The 24,669-nt window shown below is 46.2% G+C and overlaps 1 protein-coding gene across 2 annotated transcripts in view; it reads left to right on the top strand.

Moving 5' to 3' along the window:
• Positions 1 to 24,669, top strand: part of CHM (CHM Rab escort protein) — a 243,774-nt gene that overhangs the window by 187,328 nt on the left and 31,777 nt on the right. For both annotated transcript variants that reach the window (XM_030209030.1, XM_030209031.1), the window contains exons 11-12: positions 4,186 to 4,249; positions 6,296 to 6,392. In XM_030209030.1, coding sequence (XP_030064890.1) covers positions 4,186 to 4,249; positions 6,296 to 6,392 — 161 coding nt within the window. The remainder of the gene's footprint in view (positions 1 to 4,185; positions 4,250 to 6,295; positions 6,393 to 24,669) is intronic.

Here is a 24,669-nt window from a genome sequence, read left to right as displayed (position 1 = left end):
GCCGGCTCACCTCTGCTTCCCCGTTGCCCCGGTCGTCCATCATCCCTCTGCTCCCACCCCGACAGACCTGGCTTTCTTCCTGCGCCGCTGCTTGCCTTTAAAAATTTTATTTTCCCTCGAGGTGCGCCGCTGTTGAAGCAAAGGCAGCAGGCTCAGCTGAGTTCCAGCCTTCCGTTCCGTTCTCTTCCCTCGCATCATGGCTCCGCCCTCTTTGGTCGTATTTCCTGTTTGCGCGAGGGCGAACCCATGATGCGAGGAAAGAGAACGGAACGGAAGGTTGGAACTCAGCTGAGCCTGCTGCCTTCGCTTCAACAGCAGCGCGCCTCGAGGGAAAATAAAATTTTTAAAGGCCAGCAGCGGCGCAGGAAGGAAACCAGGTCTGTCGGGGTGGGAGCAGAGGGCAGATGGATGATGGACGACCGGGGCAGTGGGGGGGGGGGGGCTCGAAGAAGGCAGATGAAGGGGAGGAGGGCAGGGGGGAGACGAGGGTTGCTGGACATGGGTGGATGGAGGAGAGAGGAGGGTTGCTGGACATGGGTGGATGCAGTGCAGGGGGGAGAGGAGGTTTGCTGGTCATGGTGCATGGAGGGCAGGGGGGAGAGGAGGGTTGCTGGTCATGGTGGATGGAGGGCAGGGGAGGGGAGGGGAGGGTTGCTGGACATGGGTGGATGGAGGGGAGAGGAGGGTGCTGGACATGGGTGGATGGAGCATGGAGGGCAGGGGGGAGAGGAGGGTTGCTGGACATGGTGGATGGAGGACAGGGGAGAGGAGGGTTGCTGGACATGGGTGGATGGAGGGGAGGGTTGCTGGACATGGGTGGATTGAGGGGAGAGGAGGGTTGCTAGACATGGGTGGATGCAGTGCAGGGGGGAGAGGAGGGTCGCTGGACATGGGTGGATTGAGCATGGTGGGCAGGGGGAGGGCAGGGTTGCTGGACATGGTGGATGGAGGGCAGGGGGTAGAGGAGGGTTCTGGACATGGTGGATGGAGGGCAGGGGAGAGGAGGGTTGCTGGACATGGGTGGATGGAGGGCAGGGGAGGGGAGGGTTGCTGGACATGGTGGATGGAGGGCAGGGGAGGGGAGGGTTGCTGGACATGGTTGGATGGAGGACAGTGGAGAGGAGGGTTGCAGGACATGGGTGGATGGAGGGGAGGGTTGGTTTACCATGGGTGGATTGAGGGGAGAGGAGGGTTGCTAGACATGGGTGGATGCAGTGCAGGGGGGAGAGGAGGGTCGCTGGACATGGGTGGATGGAGCATGGTGGGCAGGGGGAGGGCAGGGTTGCTGGACATGGTGGATGGAGGGCAGGGGGTAGAGGAGGGTTTCTGGACATGGTGGATGGAGGGCAGGGGAGAGGAGGGTTGCTGGACATGGGTGGATGGAGGGCAGGGGAGGGAAGGGTTGCTGGACATGGGTGGATGGAGGGGTGAGGAGGGTCGCTGGATATGGGTGGATGGAGCATGGAGGGCAGGGGGGAGAGGAGGGTTGCTGGACATGGTGGATGGAGGGCAGGGGGGAGAGGAGGGTTGCTGGACATGGTGGATGGAGGGCAGGGGGGAGGAGGGTTGCTGGGCATAGGTGGATGGAGGGCAGGGGAGAGGAGAGGAGGGTTGCTGGACATGGGTGGGTGCAGTGCAGGGGGGAGAGGAGGATCGCTGAACATGGGTGGATGGAGGGCAAGGGGGAGGAGGGTTGCTGCTGGACATGGGTGCATGGAGGGCAGGGCAGGGGGCAGAGGAGTGTTGCTGGACATGGATGGAGGGGAGGGAAGAGTGAGGAATGAGAAGAGGGAAAAGGAAGAGAGGAGAATAACTACACATGGATGGAGAAAATAGGCTGAAGCTGGATCCACTGGACAGTCAAGTCTGCAGAGGACCCAGCTTTTACTTACAGATGTAGGGCAAGAAATGAAGAAGAAAGGCGGAAAGTAAAGAAATAAATGGAAAGGAAGCCCTGAAAATGGAGTTAAGAGGACAGATAGCAGAATCGTATACTGGGCCGGCATGATCAGAAAAACAAAGTCACCAGACAACAAAGGTAGAAAAAATCATTTTATTTTCATTTTAGTGTTTGGAATATGTCCACTTTGAGAATCAGGTGCTCAACATTTATTTTTATTTACTTATTTATGGCATTTTATCCCACATTAAACATGAATTAGATTGCCCCCCCCCCCAGGCTCTCTCCCCGGCTATAACCAGCTCTGCAATTTGGGGGGGGGGGGGCACAGAGGTGGACGGGGGGGGGGGGGGGCGCAGAGGGGGACCGGGGAGAGAGCCTGTTGTTAAACGTTTACCAGCACACCACTGGAGGAGAGAGACTGCTGAGGACAGGGATGTGATGCCAAGGCTGTCTCTAGGGTGGCTGGGTAGGTGATGAAAAATGACTTTAGACTGTGGTTTAGGCGGATTAGCAGTGGGGAGAGGCTAAGGTGCCTCAGCAATCACAGCCTAAATCCTCTCTCCATTGCCAGATATACTGTAATAATGAACTTGCTGTACATCCCCTTGAACATATTATGAATGTAGAATTTATAAATTTGCATAAGTAAATTTAAAAACTTCAGATTGTTCCAAGTCTGGCTTCTAGATTTGTGGGCTGGCTTCTAGATCTTAACAAAATGTGTCAAGCCCTGGTTTATGTGGATTTCTGCACACAGGAAATATACACTGGCACTGAATCTTAGTTTGAAGTGTTGTTAAATGCTCTGCAGTTTGCTTGGGTCACTCTTCATTTTTCTTCTCCATGTGGAGCCACAACACTGCTGCAGGTTTTAAGATCACGTGGAAATGGGCAATCATTTACCACTAACTTCTTAGCAATACAACGTATCTAAGTATTGAATATTGAGCAGGGCCAGCCATTAAGAGCTCCTGTGCCTTGATGGAAATAATCTGTGATATACTTTGATGGTTATATTTAAATTGTGTCTTTTGAACTTTTTCATAAATATTTCTTTGCTAATTCCGAGACAGTAGAATGAAAGAATCTTATCACCATCATAGGAAATGTTGTTCAATAGAACTAAATATATTTGTGCTCACAATTTTAAGTTTAAAGAAACAGACTTGGTATCAGTAGACATCTAGTTCTGTTTTGTTTGAATTGCTGTTGCTACCTGTTTTGGGTTTTTTTTTGTGGAAAGTTTACCCTTTTCAATTAATGATCATTAGTTTGTGTATTAATGTGGTGCATCTCACTTTTTAAGTAATAATGCTTGGATAGATAATGGTAATAAATTCCATAGTGATTCTGCATACATAATGTTTTTCTAGAGTTATATAGGTATGCTTGAGTAACATTAGCAGCCATGCTGCTATTGGTTTGAGTGACCACCTACAAAGTTGTAAAATTGAAGTGGTTGGTTCTTTGGAGCGGTGATGAAAACACAGATTGAAACAGAGTCTGGATTGCTTTTCACCGGTTAGTTAATAGGATGGACTCATCTTGTTGATTCATTTGGCATATCTGTGCTACTATGGCAAAAAGAAATGAAAATGTAACAGGAGATGCAAACAATGGCCAAATATATTAAGCTCCCCCCACCCTCAGATAAAGCATAGAAAGTCAAGAAAATTAATTGCATGTAATTCATTTGTGAAAATATTTAATTTTGGTAATTTCTTTGGCTGGTGTGTGTTAAAATTTTTTTCCAATTTCCTTCTGCGTGCAACAACACAGATGTAAGTTGAAACATCAGGATTAGCCCATGATACTAGGATGTCACTAGCATTCTAAAGCAAAACAAATGCCAGCTGTTGCAGTATATCCCAAGCACCTACCTCCTCTAAGTTTGTATTAAAAAAGTGATAAAAATTGCAGTGCTCAAAAGCTATGAAAAAGAAATTATATACACAATTAACTTTTCAATACCAAGGCCTTCATTTGAAAATTATTTTTCAACCTGTAATAGCCATGATTGTGTCATTCTGAAATAGTTGTGTGTAGATTTTATTTCCATGTGATTTCCTATATTTTGTGTAACAAGTTTTTTGTATTATGTTTTCTGTTTTCCACAATATGTTTATGTTTTGTTGAACGATGCTCAAGATTGTATTTTGTATAATTTACTATAGTTCCTTCTTAATTGGTACCTTGACTGTAAAAATTAGTTCTTCAGAAATCATTGTGCAGTTCTGTTTTCTTTTTCTATGAAATTACATAAATCTAATATTTACTTCTAGACAGATTTCCAGAGCAGTACTCATTACGGATCGGTCGGTACTCAAATCAGATTCTGATCAGCAGGTAAATATCAATATTTTGCATTTACTGAAAGCAATCTCTGTGATGATCTGCTCTGCTACCAGCTGGTGAATTAACAACAAATCTAGCAAGTTACTAGTTCAGTACAGAATAGAATAATTTGCAGTGGTAAAACTGCAAAGCTGGCTGGCTCGGATTAAAAGGATTTTGTTCTAGATTGGTGACTCGTATTCAGCCAGTGCAGCAGGGGCAGAAAATTATTACCATTTCTATGCTTTGGTGGTTTATGTAAAATCTGTTGCTGGCTTGATTCCATTTTAGGCAGAGAGGCGTCTGCATCATAAATAACATCATTACAATGGGCAGCCTACTTGACAATCTCAGCATTTAGGATAAAAATTGAAAAGGAATGGAAACCTGATTCCTGTGAGCTTCTCAGCTGGTCCTTTAGAACAGATTTGAAACCTATTGCTAAGCATTGTTCATTAATTTGCTCCTCTTCATTTTTTGCCATTCTTATTTGTGAATTGATGAAGGAGTTTACCTTTTAGGATTAGCAAAGTAGTAATAGAAAATTTACCATAATTTGTTTTTTTATTTACATTTACAAGAAGTAGCTTCAGATATGAAAGGACAATAACTTCTCATGATTCTAAATGGAATACACTTAAATATGGATATATGGGAGGAAAACTGATCAGCCTCTTTCCTGGGGTCTGTTACAGTGTAGCATAGGGTGAGACAATATACTTTGGGGCTCATTTTCAAAGCACTTAGACTTACAAAGTTCCATAGGTTACTATGGAACTTTCTAAGTCTAAGGGCTTTGAAAATACGCCTCTTTACTTCTGGAGAAATTCTGCACACAAAAATTTAAATTCTGTGCAAAAATTTTGAAACGTCTACGCACAGTGTGTACAGATATGAAATATTTTTATTTGTATTTATTTATATAGAGGCGTATTTTCAAAGCACTTAGCCTTCCAAAGTTCCATAGAAACCTATGAAACTTTGGAAGGCTAAGTGCTTTGAAAATATGCCTCTATAGCATTCCGGTATCATAAAGGTTTGACCCCCCCCCCCCAACCTTCTCCCCTGGTCAGTACCTCCAACAGTCTCACTCCCCATCTTATCTCAGACTGCTCCCTAGACTTAATCTCTCTTCCTCAGCATCCCAGCAGGTTCATCCTCCAGTTGTCTCTTCCCCCTTTCCAGAGTGGACACCCCACAGCTTCTTGTCTCCCTCTCCAGCATGGTCCTTCAGTTCAATCTCGATCTCTGTCTTTCTCAAACCCCCCTCCTTGGTACACACATCCCCACAGCTCTTTCTGAACCTCCCCACTTACATTCTTAGCTTTTTCTTACAAACACCCCATAGTTTAAGCTTTGCACCATGGATTTTGGGATAGTACATGGTGAAGTGCCTTTACTTTATACGTCTATGATTTTATTTTCATCTGTTTATAAACGTTTGTGCTTGAAAAATTCATTGATTCTCTTGTTTTCATCAGTAATGCAAGTTTGTCACATCAGATTCATAGTCTTTTATTCTTGTGTCAAGCGGCCTTACCCTGCACAAGAGGGGAATTCTGTAGTAATTTAGCAATGTGCAGTGTCCCAGAATTCCCCAAGGAGACACAGCTGTGCATTTCCCTTTCAGTGGAAGAAAGCATCTACCACTGAAATTTTAGAAGCTGAAGAATCCAAACTCATATGCAAAAAGAAAATATTAATTTCTGGTGTAATAAATAAGTGACTAGAGGTTGCTTCAATATATTGGAGTTTGTGATATAAATACATATAAATGACTTTAAAAAAATTTTGGAAACTGATACATCTAAAACTTTTTCTATGAAAAAATAAAAGTTGGGAAAATGTAAGCTCCACATACAAGACAAATCTGCTGCTCTGTTTCTTCCCCCATTTTGTTGTCCACTGTGGGTCCTTGGTTCTCTCAGCATTAATCCAGCACACAGACAGAGTAGACTTATGAACACCTTGTGTAGTTCTAAAAGAGGAAGTACAGATTTAACTTGATTGATCAGCCAATGTGATTAGTAAATTATCTTCTCTCCTTTGACTTTCTAGGTTTCCATTTTGACAGTACCTCCAATGGAACTAGGAGAGCCGACAGTTTCTGTCATTGAGCTATGTTCCTCAACCATGACGTGCAAGAGAGACACATGTAAGCTGCAGTTTTTCTCAGTGCATGTATATGTTTGCAAAAGGTTGCTGATAATCTCTTATGTTTCTCTTAAGTTCTTAGACTCTGTTTCTCTGATGAGACAAATAGAAGCTTTACTTTACTGTCTATTCTTATTCCATTATGATGCAACTAATATATTCATGAAAATAATGTTGTGTGCTGCTAGTTAGATGAATTCCAGTTAGTAAAGTACAGTTGTATAGAGGACACTGATCCATCTATGCTTGACTATAGCTGGTCAGTAACATCAAGTGCTCGTGACTATGAGAATATTTGAGGGTTTTTTGTTCAGTTTTCCCATTTTTGTCATTTTGCACTGGAGCTGAACTAGTAAGATAAGTTGGGTATTTTTTTTTTTTTTGAGAGAGGTGGAAGGGGTTGGTTGGTTGTTTTTGCTTGTGCCACACTTTGTATTTCTTATTTATTTGATGGTATGGAGGCATGGAAGAGCCATTTGTAAGCATTTTCTGAGAAGTATGTTTGCTTGTACTTTATCCAGGACATTCCTGAAAAGGCTGCAAAATCTGATAATAAACATTCCATGCTAGAACATATTAAGTTAGCCACACTCCAGAATAACATAAGAAAAGCCATATTGGGTCTCCAGTGGTCCATCTACCCTTGTATGCTGCTTCCAACAGTGGCCAATCCAGGTCACAAGTACTTGACAGAATCCCAAATAGTAGCAAGATTCCATGCTACCAATCCCAGGCCAAGCAGTGGCTTCCCTCATGTCTATCTCAATAGTAGATTATGGTCTTTTCCTCCAGGAACTTGTCCAAACCTTTTTTTAAACCCAGGTACATTAACTGCTGTTACTACATCCTCGTGCAATGAGTTCCAGAGATTAAATATTCTTTGAGTGAAAAAAATGTTTGTCTTAAAAGTATTTCCATGTAATTTCATTGAGTGTCCCTGGTCTTTGTACTTTTTGAAAGTGAAAAATCGACTCACTTTTACCTGTTCTACAACACTCAGGATTTCATAGACCTCAATCATATCCCCCGTTAGCCGTCTGTTTTCAAAGCTGAAGAGCCCTAACCACTTTAGCCTTTCCCCATATGAGAGGAGTTCAACCCCTTTATCATTTTGTTCGCTCGTTTTTTAATCTTTGCTAATTCCGCTGTATATGTTTTGAGATATGGCGACCAGAATTGAACAGAATATTCAAGGTGAGGTCGCGCCATGGAGCAATACAGCATTAAGAAATTATATTTGTGAGTGCTATCTATGAATTTTGTGCCTTGGGATTAAAATATATCTACAATATATTTTTTAAGTGATAATATAATAGGCAAATACAGTTTTGAGTTTTTCTCAGTGTGGTCATCAGGAAACTGGCATGTAATTATTTAAATGAGTCATTTTGGAGGAGTGGAAGAGTAGCCTAGTGGTTAGAGCACCGGGGTTGACAACCAGAAAAGTCCACTTCCAAGTCCCACTGCTGCTGCTTCTAATCTTGGGCAAGTCACTTAACCCTCCATTCCTTAGCGTCGGCAGCAGATAAGAGATGGTAAGGGAAATGGGACTTGATATACTACCTTTCTGTGGTATTTTGCAACTACATTCAAAGCAGTTTACATATATACAGGTACTTATTTTGTACCTGGGGCAATGGAGGGTTAAGTGACTTGCCCACAGTCACAAGGAGCTGCAGTGGGAATCGAACTCAGTTCCCCAGGATCAAAGTCCACTGCACTAACCTACGATGTGTGGGTTGTGTCCATCTACCATCATATGAAGACAGAGCTCTGAATTGCACTGTCTTATAGGATGGTATGCGCCCTGGCAATTCAGTATTCTTTATCTCCAGCAGGCAAATGGACGGTTTCTCACAAGCTCCTGTCCTCATCTGGTTGCAGCTCCTACTCTGGGTTTCGTTGAGCTGAGGGGTGTGTGGTTGAGCAGTGTCACCTTTAGGGGATACACCTGGTCACCCCAGGTCCCTTCCTCACTCTTGCCCACCTGTCCAGCTGTTTTCCTTCAGTCTTCCTCTCATACACACACAAAAAAAAACCCTAGACGGAAAACTAGCACTTCACTAGCCTGTATGGCTATGACTATTCTGGGAGAGAGTGTGGACGCTGCTTCAGGCAATTCCCTACTCAGTTGCTATTCTCTACAACTTGGGTTTCTCCCATCAGACGGCAAGGGTTGTTAAGCTCCATTTCTGATGACTGGGCAGCAAGGCAACAGTGGGACAGTGTCTAGGCCGGCAATGGGTCTCTCCTTTTATGACTGGTGTTAGTGGGACTCACTCCATTTTTGTGTGAGAGCGCATTACCTCCTGTGGTGATTTTGTTTGTGAGAACTGCCATCACCATCTTTCAGGGGCACATCTTCTTCCCGCTCTACCTGCTGCCATTCTGCTCAGAGGCCGCAGCAATTGCAGTTTTAGCGGCGTTTTGTTTTCTCTGGTGCCTATTTTCCTGACTCGGTCCCAGTATCTAGAGTTGACTTCTGAGGCACATAGTGCGCCATTCGTGAGACTTGGGTCAGCAAGTCCTGCTTCTGACCATGATCACCTATCTCCCATGTGCTGGTACTGTTGGGCTAACCTGCGTTGCCTAGGGCAGTTTCTGCCTTTCTTGCTTTTACTGGGTGTCTCTGACAAGGTTTCCATTACCTTTAGCGACTACTTGGTTCCCACTATATCCAGCAAGCCATCGGTATGTGGACTGCGACATCTTCGTGTCTGGGGTGCACGGCTCTTTGTCTTGCCCATATAGGTGCCTGTTTTTATAGTTTCCTCCTGCTTCAAGAACCCTGGTTTAATTTAGCCTGGGGTTTAGCCCTTGCAAGGCATTTCTTGCCCCACGGTAAGCACGTGAGTAGGCTTTCGCCTATTTGGATATTCGGGCAGCAGCTCAACAGGCTACATCAGTCAGAGTACATTTTTCAGTGGACTTTTTAGCTCTCTGTATGGCCAGTTGGCTGAGATGACCATGTCCTGTTATCCTCCCATCCTTATATCTATCCACCCTGGTAACAACAAAGAGGCTGGTTTGTGTGTTATATCAGAGGCGAGGAAATGCACCATTCTTTCAGCGGGATGTATATTGTCTCCATCTCTCAGTTTGTATGTCTGGCAAAACTGTTCATGCAGTGCTGAGTTGGCTACCCCATGCTACAATACTGGGGTTGGCTGTGGTGGTGTTTTCACAGCAGCTCGACCCTCTGGTATTGCTTAGCCTTGGTACAGCTGAGGAGGCTTTTCTGTTGCTTTGCACAAGTTACCTTTGGGAGGCATACTTCTGTTGGGAAGAACTCTGGAGTAGGTACTTACAGACCTGGCAATTCGAAGTCTCAGAGCTTTCTAAAGGGATGGGCCTCAAGTTTCCATTGGGCCTTTCTGTCTTCTCTTTGGTTTGTTCAGGACATGACTATAGGCCGGGTGAACCTTCCTTTCGGAAAATCTCTCTTCCTCCTTCCCACTGCTTTGGAGATAAACCTTTCAGGCTGGCATACATTACTTGGCTGCTGCTTCCAGGGCTTACTGTGCCCTATGTACCTCACACTACTGGGGGGTTTTGTCCTCTCCTCGGTTTCCTGAGGGCATGAAGCTTCCTCACATTCCATGAGGTGGGAGGGGCATAAAATGACTATGGTGCTAGACCAGATTTGCAAAATGCATGTTGTTCAGGTCACTGCTGTTCCCTGCTTGATCTCACCAGGCCAGCTTCAGCCCAAACATCCAGCAGTTCCAGCCACCTTGCATGCTTGTTTTTTTTTTTTTTGTGTGTGTGTGTGTGTGTGGAAGGGACCCCTTGAAATCTGTCTCCAGTGAGTTGGGGGAAGAGGCTATTATTCCATTTCTCTTACTGTTTCACGTCAGGGAGATTCCTTATACCTCAGTTTGGACTGTGGGGTCCACTTCTCCTCCTGGGAATAAGGCAGTCTGCAGTGGCTTTGTTTCTACAGGATGGATTTCTTGCCTTCCTGGTTCTCCAGGCGAACATAAGAGTAGCCATACTGGGTCAGACCAATGGTTCATCTAGCCCAGTATCCTGTTTTTCAAACAGTGGCCAAGCCATGTCACAAGTACCTGACAGAAACCCAAATCGTGGCAACACTCCATACTACAAATCCCACGGCAAGCAGTTGCTTCCCATGTCTGTTGTAAGGTCTCCACCACCGGGAGACTCTTGGAAGAGTCTCCTGCACCGGGAGACTCTTCAGTCCCTCGGCCCTTTAGCTGAGCTGTGTGCTGTAATCCACTGCTAAAGAGCACACGGCAATCCACAAGGTCAGCTCATTATACTTTATTGTAATCCCTTTGTGTCAACTGCTCCTCCAAAGGTAGTTCCCACCACAGCATTTCTCAAGAAGCATAGCAGTTCAACAGCATAGTATTCAAAACAAAAAAAAAACAAAAACCAAAAGGTTCGAAAATCTCAGCAGTTCATATAAAGCAGTTATGCAAAGCAATTCTTCAAACAAAGTAGCTCAAAAAGGGCTCAAACTCCCAGCAGTTCATGTATAGCAGGTATGCAAAGTAATTCTCCAAACACAGTAGCTCCAGAAAGGGTTCAAACCCTCCCCAGCAGTTCATGTCAGCAGTTAGGCAAAACAATTCCCCAAACACAGCAGTTCAGAAAGGGTTCAAACTCCCAGCAGTTCATGTATAGCACTTATGCCCCAAACCACCACTCCTTCTCTCTCCCTTTCAAAAGAAATCAACCTAGGGAGAGTGGCAAGGGTCCCTCCCCAACTAGGCCAGCATTATACCCTGACCACCACCCGCATGACCCTTCCGTGGTAAACCTGTTCTCATCTCCCCTCGTGGGATAGCCACCCACCTTTTCCCTTCTTCTACCAGGCTCTCCTCCCGAGCAGCCCTCTCCTGTTTCACCTCCTTTCCTTCCAGTTTAGTGAGAGCAGCAATCTCCATCGGCTCCTCTTGCTCTAGCTCATCCCCCTTTTCTTCCCCTTGCCAGTCCATAGGTTCCTCCCCACACCCATTACTCAGCTGCTCTCCATTTGCTTGATTGGGCAGGTTCAGAACTCCTTCCCTCATCCTGGCTCTCTGGGACAGGTTTTTCCAACTCCCTTCTCTTGCCCTTCTCCTGACCTCCTCTGGGGGGCTTTTGGGGATTGAAGTCCCTGTTTCTACCATGGGACCTACTCAGGGGCTGCTGGGAATTGTAGTCTTGTCCTTTTCTCCAATCCTCCAGGGGAAAATACTCCTTCCTTTCTCTACCCAATCTCCCTCCCTCTCAAACCTCCTCGTTCCTCCATGTGCCTTCATTCTCCCTTTCACCCTCATATTCCTCACACCGTTTAAAGAGCAGACTATGGACTTTTCCTCCAGAAATTTGTCCAAACCTTTTTTTTAACCCAGATATACTAACTGCTGTTACCATATCCTTGGCAAAGAGTTCCAGAGCTTAACTATTCGTTGAGTGAAAAAATATTTCCTCCTATTTGTTTTAAAAGCATTGTCTTGAGTGTCCCCTAGTCTTTGTACTTTTGGAACGAGTGAAAAATTGATTGTTCTACTCATTCTACACCACTCAGGATTTTGTAGACCTCAATCATATCTCCCCTTATCCGTCTCTTTTCCAAGCTGAAGAGCCCCAAACTACTTAGCCTATCCTCATAGGAGAGGCGTTCCATCCCCTTTATCATTTTGGTCACTCTTCTTGAAATCTTTTCTAATTCCGCTATATCTTTTTTGAGATACGGTGACCAGAACTGAACGCAATACTCAAGGTGTGGATGCACCATGGAGCGATAAGAAAGGCATTATAGTATTTTCAATCTTATTCACCATCCTTTTCCTAATAATTCCTAGCATCCTGTTTGCTTTTTTGGCCACCGCCACACACTGAGCAGAAGATTTCAGGAGGGACTATAAGTTGTGACATCTTCCTGAACAGGGCTCCAATCATTCTTCAGTTGGGGCAAGTTCGCCCTCATTTTCCTCTTACCAGGGGCTGTTGTCTGGGGTTATCTGCTATGGGTCATGGGTTCTGGCGTCATTCCAGGCAGGGTCTTGGCTCTCCAGACTTTGCCCTGTTGAGCTTTACTTTTTTCCTAAGGCGGAGACATGCGCTCAGTTCCACCTCTTCTTCCTAGGGGGCTTCTCCCTTTCATTTCTAGCGTCCTCTGTTCTTCCCGCAGGTTTGTGATTCAGTGTGTATGTCTGCATTATTTGGAAGTCCTTCCTTGGGGGGGGCAGTGTGCACTCCTAGGCTGTACTGGAGAATAGTTTCTTCTCAGTCATCTTGGTTTTTCCGTTCACCGTGAACTCCTGCACTTTTGGTAGTGGCTCATGTGTTCCATCGCTCAGATCATTGGTTTGTGTTTTGCTTGGGACTCCCAGGTTATGAAGCCTCCAAGGCCAGATTTGCTTGCTGGGTCCTGGAGACTGTTGTGTCTACATATTTATTAGCAGGTAACCCACGTCTGTCTGGTTTCCGGGTACCTTCTCCCAGAGCTGTCACAACTTTCTGTGGGGGAAGTCCACCTTTTCTTCTTTGAAGACCTCTGTGAGTCAGCGTAAGGTTTTCCTCACCTATCTTATGCGGATACGGCCATTTGGATGTCTCTGCTTGGTCGGATGCTTCTTTAGAGTATTGGTGCTATCCGCAGGAGCTTCAGGTGCCCACCGTACGTAAAGACTGCTTTGCTACATCCCACACACCTCTGGATTCATCTGCTGCTGACGCTAAGGAATGAAAAATTTTGTCTTACCTGTTAATTTTCTTTCCTTTAGTTGCAGCAGATGAATCCAGGATCCCACCCTTGTTTTAGCGGTCCTCTCGGTTAGTTCTCTCTGTTGGACTGTGCTGCTGCATTTTTCCTTTGTTACCTTTGAGGTGATCTGTTGTCAGTGGTTTCAATGCTTATATCTCTTGGCTTTAGACACTTTTTCCTGTGGGAGAGGAGAAATGTTTTACTCTTGTCTTCTTCTGCTTTGTTATGAGCCATACTGAATGGCCAGGGAGCTTACCTTCTATAAGACAGAGCGCGCTGAATTGCACTACCTTCTCCTGCTGGTAGATGGACACAACCCACAGTCTCTGGATTTATCTGCTGTGACTAAAGGAAAGAAAATTAATAGGTAGGACACAATTTTTCATTGCCTCGATAGAAAATTAGATTGTAAGCCCTCCAGGGACAAAGAAAAACTATACCTGAATCAGCGTAGCCAGAAACGTTTTACAGGGGATGCATCTCCCCCCAACCCCTGTGCCGTTCCCCCCCCCCCCCCCCCCCCCCCCACCCCATAGCTTAAAATCCTCTTGGCTTTAGCCTTCACGTGGGCAGCGGCACTCATAGGCTGCCTCCAGCTTTCTCCCTGCTCTGGGACTCTCCCCCCCCCCCCCCCCCCCCCCCACGAACCATCTTGCCCTTCACAAAGCAGGAGGTTGCATCAGAAGGGGTGGGACAGTTCAGTGAGGAAATCCCAGAGCAGGCCACAGGCAACCTATGAGTGCTACTGTCACCACCCGGGTGAAGACTAATGCTGAGAGGATTTTAAGGTGGGGGGGGGGCAGGTCTGACAGGGGGTGTGTACACCACTGACAACTTAGTTTAAATAGGTGACCTGAATGTAACTCTCCCTGAGCTATTACTGAGAAAGTTGTGAGCTAAATCCATATAAATAAAGAAGTTCATACATGCTGAATAAGACTTTGATCCAAGCAGATTCCTAAAATGTGTTCCAAAGCATCAGCAATCACAACGGTATTTACCATGTTGAGGGCTGTGTATCTAGCCTAACTTCTATTTAATAGTGTGTGGAACTGAGGAGTCTCACGGGCCACGTACTGTTTGCAATATCTCAAAAGTACAAGATTAAAGACTTTGTTATGACTCTTTTTCAGGACTTGTTGAAGAAGAGTGACTCCTTTAGATCATATGATAACGTTGTCATATGAGTTTGATTTGTTTCTTTCATCAAAGGCTAATTATAAGATGTGCTCCAGAGTGTACTGAATGTATTACACAGAGTGACTTTTGGCCAATAGAAAACATTTTCATCAACCAGAGACTAAGCTTTTTTAATAAAATCTGTGCAGTAACTATTTAAGCTTCTTATTAAAATGTAACTCTTGAGAGAAGCATTGATAAGGCCAGTGGATTCTTATCGTTGTGACATCTTCATGGACAAGTTATCTAGGTTCTTTAGTTTGAAAAAAAAAATAAGTAGATTTGTGGGTAATACTCCCAAACTGAGATTAAAGCAACTAATGAGCTATTTCGTTATCTACTGTGGCATACCTAGCATACTTGACACCCGGGGCTGACCTTTTTTTTAACCCCCCCTCACCATGAAAAAATTATTTTTAGCAATAATCTTAAAATGAGATAAATGGTCAGAAAAGAAACAAGGCAGTAAACATTTTCTTTTATTGAAACTTGCATATGTAATCATCATAATGCATTAAAATTAGTCCAATTAAAAGATTACCTTATTTCCATTTTCTATTTATAAATGTTTATTAACACAACTACAATACTACTTTATCATAAAGTAAAAAAAAGAAAAATTAATTTTTATCTACCTTTGTTGTCTCAGGTTTCTACTTTTCTTATCTGCTCTGTCCCCTTTCCTGCCCTTTTCCATCCAGCTGCACATGTGCGTCTGCCCTTTCTCTCCCTTCCATCCAGCATATGCACCCTCTCTCTGTGCCCCGTTCCATCTAGTGTCTGCATCCTCTCTCTGCCCCTGTCCCTTTTCATTCAGCATCTGCCCCTTTCCATCTAGAGTCTGCCCCCTCTCTCTGCCCCTTTCTATCCAGCCGCACGGTTGTCTGCAGTGCTACCCTTTCTCTCCCTGCCTTTCATGCAGCATATGCCCCCTCGCTCTTGCCCCTTTCCATCCAGCGTCTGCCCCCTCCTACCCATTTCCATACAGCTTCTTTGTCTACCCATTCTTCTCTCCTTTCCATCAGTGCCATCTGCCCCTCTTTCTGTCCCCTCTATCCAGCCAGCCAGGTGCTCTCTTTTTTATTTTTTTTGTTACATTTGTACCCCGCGCTTTCCCACTCATGGCAGGCTCAATGCGGCTTACAGGTACTTATTTGTACCTGGGGCAGACTTGCCCAGAGTCACAAAGAGCTGCCTGTGCCTGAAGTGGGAATCGAACTCAGTTCCCCAGTTCCACAGGACCAGAGTCCACCACCCTAACCACTAGGCCACTCCTCCACTTCCATTTCTCTCCCATCCATTCCAGACTAGTGTTCTTGCCCCCCCCCCCCCCAAGTCTTTCCTTTTCACATTTCATGACCCCCCCCCCCCCCCCACTTGCTGTTCTTGCCAAACTAGCAGCAGCAATCAAATGTTTAAAAAAAAAAGTCAAAGCAGCACACAGTTTAGATAAATATAGGATCGTGCCGTGCGGGCCCTAATTACCTGGCTCTCCCCTGGACCTGGAATGGGAAGTGACCTCGACCCGTGTGATCTATCCCCAGATTCTTCTGCCAGTGCTACCAGTGGCACGGCAGGGGTGGAGTTGGAGTGCATTGATAATGCAGAAAGTGCCGAAGCGGAAGGCCAGTGCCAACCCGGAGGAGGCATCACAGAAGAAGGCCGCAGACCCTGGAGGAGGAAGGAAGCGTGAAAGTAGAATAGTCAAGATGACTGGGAGAGAGAGAGGAGCCGCTGGGAGGAGATGGAGTGAGCGGTGCAGTGGAGGTGTAAGGCACACACCGGCGCCGCGGAACAAGTTAGGGGAAGGTAGGCAGGGAGGTGAACCGACGGACGGTGCAGATCACCTCCCACTGATTTGCACCTGGGGCGGTTCGCCCCCACCGGCCCGCCCCCAGTACGCCACTGGTTATCTATGCTTCTTGTACACCCCAGAACTGTAGTCCCTATTTCTGTAGACCAATCTTCTGTCTATTACAAACACGATCCTTTGCATTAGGGTAAAAGTTTGATTTAAAATGGGGATATTGATAAAAGAAACCTGGTCTCAGACTTGTTCACTAAGGAGGCAATTCTATGACAGGGCGTCTCCATTTAAGTGCCCCAATGCAGCACAGGGAGCGCCTATTCTGTAGCGTTACCTGGAAGCCCCAATTCTGAGTTTTAGCATGAATCCATGTTGGCACATCTAACTTAAGACAGGACCATTTATGCCAGGTTGATGGCTGCATAGATGGGTATGCCTGAAAGTGCTGTGCAATGCCCGTTCCTTATAGTATTTTCTAAATTGAAGACATGCGCCTGCCTCCCCTTGCTCTACCCACATGTACCACCCCTTGCAGTTATGTGTTATCTTATGTAGTGCAGTTATGTGTTATCTTATGTAGTGCACTTATGGGCACAAGTGCCATTTTTCTATGAACTTACATGCGCCTGATTATAGAATTGCCTTTTTTTAAAATTATTTATTTATTGATTTTTCATTACATTTATGTCATAAACATAAATTGGCATTACAGAAATCTAATATTCATAATCATATATCAGGAAAAAAACAATATATTATATTAGTCCACAAACTATTGATCCAAGGTATAGATACACAAATAAACACAGGAGTGAAGTGGAATCCCACCTCAACCTACAAAAATACAAATAGATCTTAATAAACAGGGAAGAGCAAGGACTCAGGTTGGGGCAGCCGATTTATACAATCCAAGTTAACGAGTCATTACTCCTTACTAACTATAAATGCTGTAAGCCTTCCAGGTTCCAAGAAAATATAATTAGTGGATTGTAAGGAAATATAACATTTACATGGAAACTTAATTTTGGGTGGGCCTGAGCACAATGTGGGTGGGCACAAAATTTTCTCTCCCCCCCCCCCCCCCCCAAACCAAGCATCTGTTCCCTCTTTCTACCCTCCTCACCCTCATAGCCTATTTCTCTATACCTTTTACCTCCCACCACCAGCATCTTCCTGTCCCATCTCTCTCCCCTCCCCCGTTGTCCAGCATTTTCCCTTTCTCTTCCCTACCATCCATTGTCTATCTTCTCTCCCTGGATCCATCTTCCCTCTTTCTCCCCTCCCCCGCTTGTGCATCTCTCCTTTCCTCTCCTCTTCTCCACCTTCTTCATGTCCAACTTTTCTCCCTCTCCCTGCCTTGAGCCCCTGGTTTAACATCTCTCTTTCTCTCTCCCCTCCCCACCCCACCATCTCTCCATCCTTCCTTTCCCTCACCTCAATGCCATGTTCAACATTTCCCCTCTCATCTCCCCCTCCCTTCCACTTTCATGTCCAACACGTTTTTTTCTCTCATGCCCTTTCCCTCCCTCTCCCCATCCCACCCATATCCAACCATTCTCCCTCTCTTTTCCCTTGCAGCATCTCTCCGTCCCTTCCCCTACCTGTCTTACTCCCTCATCCCAACAGTGCTCCTGTCTCTCCCTGACCCCCCCCCCCACCAGCACACACACACACACAAAACAAACCTACCACCCGCCAGCATGCTGCAGGTTTTTTTTCCCTCCCTTTCTCCAGTCACCACTCACTGACATGCTGGCTGCAGGCCTTCTTTCCCTCTGGCCCTCACTCCCCTTCGGGCAGCGCCGCAGTCTACCTGTACAGGAAAGCTGCATGGCACCGGGTCCATCCTGCCGCTACGCTGCTGCCCTCCGCTCCGTTGTCATCATCTTTCTGGCACAGAGTTGTTACTCGTTCTTCTACTGCTTATCTGCAGCGGATCCACGCGCTGCCAGGGCTGTATGCTGCTGTGACTGCTTCCTCTGCGCTGGCCCCGCCTTCTTGAGGCGGAAGGCGGGGCCAGCGCAGAGGAAACAGTCGCAGCAGCATACAGCCCTGGCAGCGCGTGTGCCCGAAGGGGAGGGAGGGCCCGAGGTAAAGAAGGCCTGCAGCATGCACCGTTGCTGGGTGGGCCTGATGGAGATGTGGCAAAAAAACAACCTAAAAATGTTATTACGGTCCAGTTCCAAAGCAAATGATACCAGCAACGTCGTCCTCTCTGTGATAACCTCCATTGAATTTTCCAAAAACTGTGTTAAATTTAGCTGAGGGGATTGTATATTCCCAACTCCTGCCCCAGAGATGTAAAGAACTCGATTCAAAGGGGGAAAAGCTTCTGAGGGAATCCCCAGAACTTCAGTGAAATACTTTTTCAACATCTCTTTGGCTGGAATTAAAGGGGACTTGGGGAAATTAAAAAAAACGAAGATTATTCCTCCTCTGCTGGTTCTCCATATATTCAATTTTTTCCTTTGAACATTATTATCCTTCATAATAGTTTGAATAAAGTTCTTATTGGAGTTTACCTCAGTTTCAATGGAGTCCGTCCTAGATGTTTGCTCAGTCACCTTACCGGATAGCTCAAGATGAGCCTATGACAACTTCCCCAGATCTCCTCTTAAAGATTCTGCAACCTAGAGTAGTATGCCATTTAGACCTTGAATTGCCTCCCAAATGGAGTCCATTGTGATAACTGCAGGTTTCACAATCTCCTGATTTCCCTCGGAGGGCTCGTCCCGACTTCGTACAGGCTGAGAGGCCCTCGGCATCAGACCTGCTTGCGAAGATGTTTCGATTGGTGATAAGGTAGCCACGGGATCTCCACTACTAACCGCAGGTGAGAGAGGAAGGTGGCAGTTTATTTTGCACCTTTGGAACTGGGGCCAGGAGCGCAGTGAGCCATCATTCGCAGCTACCCAGAGATTTTTGCCCATGATTTTATATTCCTTCCTCACTTAACTAGTCTAGCCATCACAGTAGCTTTCCTCAATCAGGTGCCATGCATCTGAACAACTTCTGGAACTCTGCACTCTAAATTTGATCAGTAACTGTTACCATTGGGCAGTGACTGGTACTTCTTTACTTCCTGGGAACTGTTCATGCTGACTCCTATCCCATCCCTGGCCGACTTTGTGAATGCAAGATGTGGCCCAGAAATAGAACTTGGGTAGCACTGCTGTTGAGCCACTGGGCAGGTCTCTTCATTTTTAAAAATTTCAATTTTGAAAACCAATTTCCTGTTTCCCAGTAGGGTTGAGATATTCATAACGTAGAGAACCCAGCATCAAAGTTTAATATGGATATAGATGCAGTTGAATATTGCTTTTGTTTTTTTAACTTGGTATGTTTGGTTTGGATGGTTGTATTATCTTGGGTTGATTGTGCTTTACTATTTTTTATGGAGTTCTTTTTATATGTTACTATGATTTATTGTAAACCGCTTCGATTGCTATGATAGGGAAATGGTATATCAAGTCTGAGTAAACTGTAATAAGTAATTTGCATCAAAATCTTAGGTCACTAAACGTAGATTTTTGACTGTGTAAATCACTATGGGGCCTTTTTGCTAAAGTGCAGTATTTTTGTGCTTACTGCATCTTAACTGCAAAAATTAAGGCATGAAAAGGGCAAAGTGTAAAACCTGTGCAGCAGTGGCATAGCCAGACCCGGTATTCTGGATGGGCCCAGTGTTAAATTAGGTGAGCCGTTCCCACCTCTTCACCCCCGTAGATATATAAAGTAGAGCTGCATTTCCATTAAAATTTTTAATTGCATAATTAAAGTCAGGGCATAGCCAGGTGTTCATGGGGGAGGGGACACGCATTTCCTGTCCCTCCTCACCCCCCCCCCCCCCCCCACATTAAATATCATACCTTTGCTGGTGGGGATGCCAAAGCCAGTCAAAGAAATCCACTGCCAAAATGTCTCCCTTCTTCCTTGTGTTGTCTCAGGACTGAGGAAGTCAGTGTGGTACCTCCAGCCACTGCTGCCAGCATTCCCCGAGCATTTTTAGTTCATGCTCGAACTGAGTGATATATCCAAGTTGCAACTGGGACCTCCCACCCACCAATTCCCCCCCCCCCCCTCGACATTTCCCTCCTAGGTCTATTACCCTCTAACCCCCACCCCCCAGCTTTTTCCCCATCCTCTGAAGTTTTTTCTTTGCATAAGAAGCAGCTTGCGAGGTGTGGCATTGTGTGGCGTCGGGCAGAGGTGAAGCTTGGAGTCAGTGATAGCAAGGTTTGTTGAAAAAATGGGTGGCAGCGGAATTGGGTGGGAGTGGGTGGTTTTGTTAGGTGATTTTTTGAGACTGCTTTCAGGTGGGAATTGCTGAGTGTTTGGCAAGGACACTAATTTTCCAATATCTATTTAACATATACAGGTCAGTTAAAAACATAATAAAGTATGAAATTTGGTTGCACTGATTATTTTAATTTTTTTCTTTTTAGTGTGTTGGGTTGCATCGGGGGTTATAGTTTACGGTCTTAATTTATTTGGATTTTTTTTTTTGCGGTTATGTCGGATGGGAAGTGACATGGGTATAATTTGGGGTGTTGTGGGGGGCATTGACCCCCCCAAATGAGCTATATGTCTGGAAGAGGAAAGGAAAGAAGGTATATGCCAGACCTTGTGCCATTATCATTGTTAAGGGTAGTAATTGGCTGGGTGCTAATTGACCTAAGTGGTAATTTTTCAGATGGGAATTGGTCAGTGAGAATTGTCCAAAGGGAGCTGACCTAGAACCGAAGGGGGTGACTCAGGCTGTGGATTTCTTTCAGCTGGTGGGGCTTTCAGCTACCCCACCAGCCATTGAACAGGTACTGTAGCTTTGGAGGGGGCTTTCACCCATTCTCTCTCTCATGTGCCCCCCTGTGTCTTCACCCATTCTCTTTCTGTCTCTCTCACTCTCCCATGTGCCTCCTTGTTCCTGCACCCGTTTTCTCTCTCTCTGTCCATGTGCTCCTTGTGCCTTCACCCAATCTCCCTTTCCACGTGCCCCCTGTGCCTTCACCCATTCTTTCTCTCCCCCCCCCTCTCTCCATGTGCCTCCTGTGCCTTCACTCATTCTTTTCTCTCCCATGTGCTACCTGTGCCTTCACCTGTTCACTCTCTCTCTCTCTTCATGTGCCCTCTGTGCCTTCAACCATTTTCTCTCTCTCTCTCCATGTGCCCTCCGTTCCTTCACCCATTTTTTCTCTCCCCCCATGTGCCCCTCTGTGCCTTCACCCATTCTTTCTCTCCCATGTGCCCCTTCTGCCTTCACCCATTCTCTATCTCTCTCTGTGCCCTCCTGTTCCTTCACCCATTCTCTATCTCCCATGTGCCCTCCTGTTCCTTCACCCATTCTCTCTCTCTCTCTCCATGTGCCCCCTTCAGTGCCTTCACTCATTCTCTCTCTCTCTCTCTCTCTCCATGTGCCCCCTCCAGTGCCTTCACTCATTCTCTGTCTCACAAATGTGCCTCCCCTTCTGCTTGTGTTCGCCCTCAATTCCTTTGCTCACTCGCTCGCTCACACGCCCGCCCTCCCATCTGCCCGCCATCTCTCCCAGACCACCGGTGGCTTTCTCCTTCCCTGCCGGCTTACCTTATTTAAGTCGTCACCATGCAGCAGAAGCATATTGAAATGCTGCCTCGGCCTGCACAAGGCCTTTCCTTCTGTCCCGGTGCCCCCTTCTGAAAACAGGCTTCTCCCCCCCCCCCCCCCCCCCCATCGTGTGTCGCTCTTTCCTTTACTGACATGACTTGGTTTCCTCACTAGTGGGACGTGGCAAAGGGAAAGCCTGCAGAGCCGCACAGGTAGTGAAAATGAGTTGCCGGGGGCACTGCTGAGGTACGCAAGGGAGAGGCAGATACTGGCCGGCGGAGTAGAGGTTGTGAGACACCACCACTGAGTGGGCCTAAGCCCACCCAGGCCCACCCATAGCTACCCCACTGCACGCAGAGGATGTGACCAGCATCTGCCCTGCATTTAGAGCACTGGGCAGATATTTACAGCAGAGGCACTGTGTTACATGGCCCTGACTCAAACTTGCAGCCACAAATATATCTGCGACAGTGTAACCTAATCCCCTGTCCAATTCCCCACTCCTGACAGAACCCCCCCCCCCCCCATCCAGTGCCCCCGCACGAAGCCCTTCCATTTAAATCCTTCAACCTAGTTTGCTTCCTGACAGAAATCTCCCGTGCTTTGATTCCCCTCCCCCCTCTGCTAGTCAGTCTCCCACCCAGTCTGCCCTTCAATGTGGTCTCCATACAAGTCCCTCCCTTTAGGTTCCAACTAGAGAGTTGCACGGGGACAGAAATCTTACCCATCCCCGCCCGTCCCTGCTGGAATGGGTGAAGGACTTACATGGTCTGTGCCAGAGCCGGTGGTGGGAGGCGGGGCAGGTGGTTGGGAGGTGGGGTTAGTGCTGGGCAGACTTATACGGTCTGTGCCCTGAAAAAGACAGGTACAAATCAAGGTAAGGTGTACACAAAAAATGACGCGTGAGTTTATCTTGTTGGGCAGACTGGGTGGACCGTGCAGGTCTTTTTCTGCCGTCATCTACTATGCTACTATGTTATCTGTCCCCACCCGTCCCCGCTGGAATCTTACCCGTCCCCACTGGAATCTTACCCATCCCCGCAAAAATTTAACCCGTCCCCACCCACCCCGTAAGAAGTTAATGGTACATAAAAGAAAATTCCAGTCAGCTCCCTCAGTCTCTCTCTGGATTTGAGCCACAGCACTGTAGGCAAGCAAGGAACAGAAGTTGGAACTTGGAACACTCTGGTGCGCACATGTAAGATTTGTCTCTGATTCACTGGCACTGTGTGCTGAGAGGTCGCCACATGGTCAGGTGACATCTGATTCTCGTGCCTGTGTCAGAGCTGAGGTCTGTGCACCAGCTTGGGAGCAAAGAGGATTAATAGTAACATAGTAAGTGACAGCAAATAGACCTGAACGGTCCATCCACTCTGCCCAATAGTCACACTCATTATCAATTCATGATTAAATCAACAAGTGTGATATTATATACTTGATTATGATCTTTCTTTTGTGTTTCTGGAACAAAGAACACAGAAGTCCATCTGACCCTATCCTTATGTTCCAACTGCTGGAATTGCCATTGAAGCCCACTCCAGTCTATTCGTCTTCTCATTTGTGGGACACAGACCGTAAAAGTCTGTCCGGCACTGTCCTCATGTTCCAGCCACTGAAGTTGCTGTCTAAGCCCTTTCCAGCCCATCCTAAACCAGATTGCCATATATGAGACACAGACCATACAAGTCTGCCAGGTATCAGCCCTAGTTCATCACAGCCAGAGTCGCCATCTAAGCGTCACTTGACACATCCACACACATGCAGCCATTTAAGGTTAGGTTTTATATAACTTCCATTTTCTATCCATTTTCTAATTAGAGATCCTCTATGTTCATCCCACGCCTTTTTGAATTCCGTCATCATTTGTGACTCTACCACCTCCTTAATGGAAGACTTTCCACATTTGTGCTGTTAAAGCGAGGAGGAGGAGACAGCACTCAAAGAAATTGGTATTCGGTAGATGAGAGGCTGCTGCAGGTGCAGCTTACACTTCCGCAGGAACCCCGCAGGAACTGCCTCTGTCCCTGCGGGAATCCCGTTCCTGTGCAGCTCTGTAGTTCCAACCCATCCCTTCCCTATCCTCTCAGATCTTCCTGACCACCTCCTAATTGTCTAGTGGAATGAGAATGGGAGTGGAACCACTTCCCTCCTGCCCTATTCTGTTACAAGTGCCAGGATGGTGCCAGTGACCCCTAGTTGCAATTTGCCCTTTTATAGAAGGCTGACTCCCTAGCCAATTTGGAGCCAGTTAGGGTGAGGGGAGCAGAGTCTGTCATGCAGGGACTGTCTCTTCATGTTCAAGTGTACAGTACTGCGTACGTCTAGTAGTGCTATAGAAATGATAAGTAGTAGTAGCAGAGCAGAGGGGAACCTCACCCCATTCCACTAGACAACCATGGATTATCCCCAGGTATGTCCTAGAGTTGGTCAAGGGGGGTCAGAAGAGTGAGGGGAGAGTTGGGTTGAAATTAGAATGGAGGGGATTGCAGTGGAGTTGGGATTGGCAGGGCCGTGCCTAGGGTCTCTGGTGCCCCCCTGCAGACTATCAGTTGGCACCCCCCCCCCCCCCCCCCCGTCTAGCATAAAATGCCATAAATAAGTAAATAAATATAAACTTTTAACGTTGAGCATCTGATTATCAATGTGGACATATTCCGAACACTATAATGAAAATGAAATGATTTTTTCTACCTTTGTTGTCTGGTGAGTTTGTTTTTCTGCTCATGCTGGCCCAGTACCTGATTCTGCTGCTATCTGTCCTCTTAACTCCATTTCCGGGTCTTCCTTTCCATTTATTTCTTTACTTTCCACCTTTCTTCTTCATTTCTTGCCTTACATCCGTAAGTAAAAGCTGGGTCCTCTGCAGACTTGACTGTCCAGTGGATCCAGCTTCTGCCTATTTTCTCCATCCATGTGCAGGTTTTCTCCCTTTTCCCTCATCTCATCTCCTTCCTCTCTCTTCCCTCCCCTCCATCCATGTCGATCATTTC

Source organism: Microcaecilia unicolor, chromosome 7 (assembly GCF_901765095.1).
Source record: "Microcaecilia unicolor chromosome 7, aMicUni1.1, whole genome shotgun sequence".
Classification (NCBI taxonomy): domain Eukaryota; kingdom Metazoa; phylum Chordata; class Amphibia; order Gymnophiona; family Siphonopidae; genus Microcaecilia; species Microcaecilia unicolor.
This window is presented reverse-complemented; position numbering and strand designations above follow the sequence as displayed.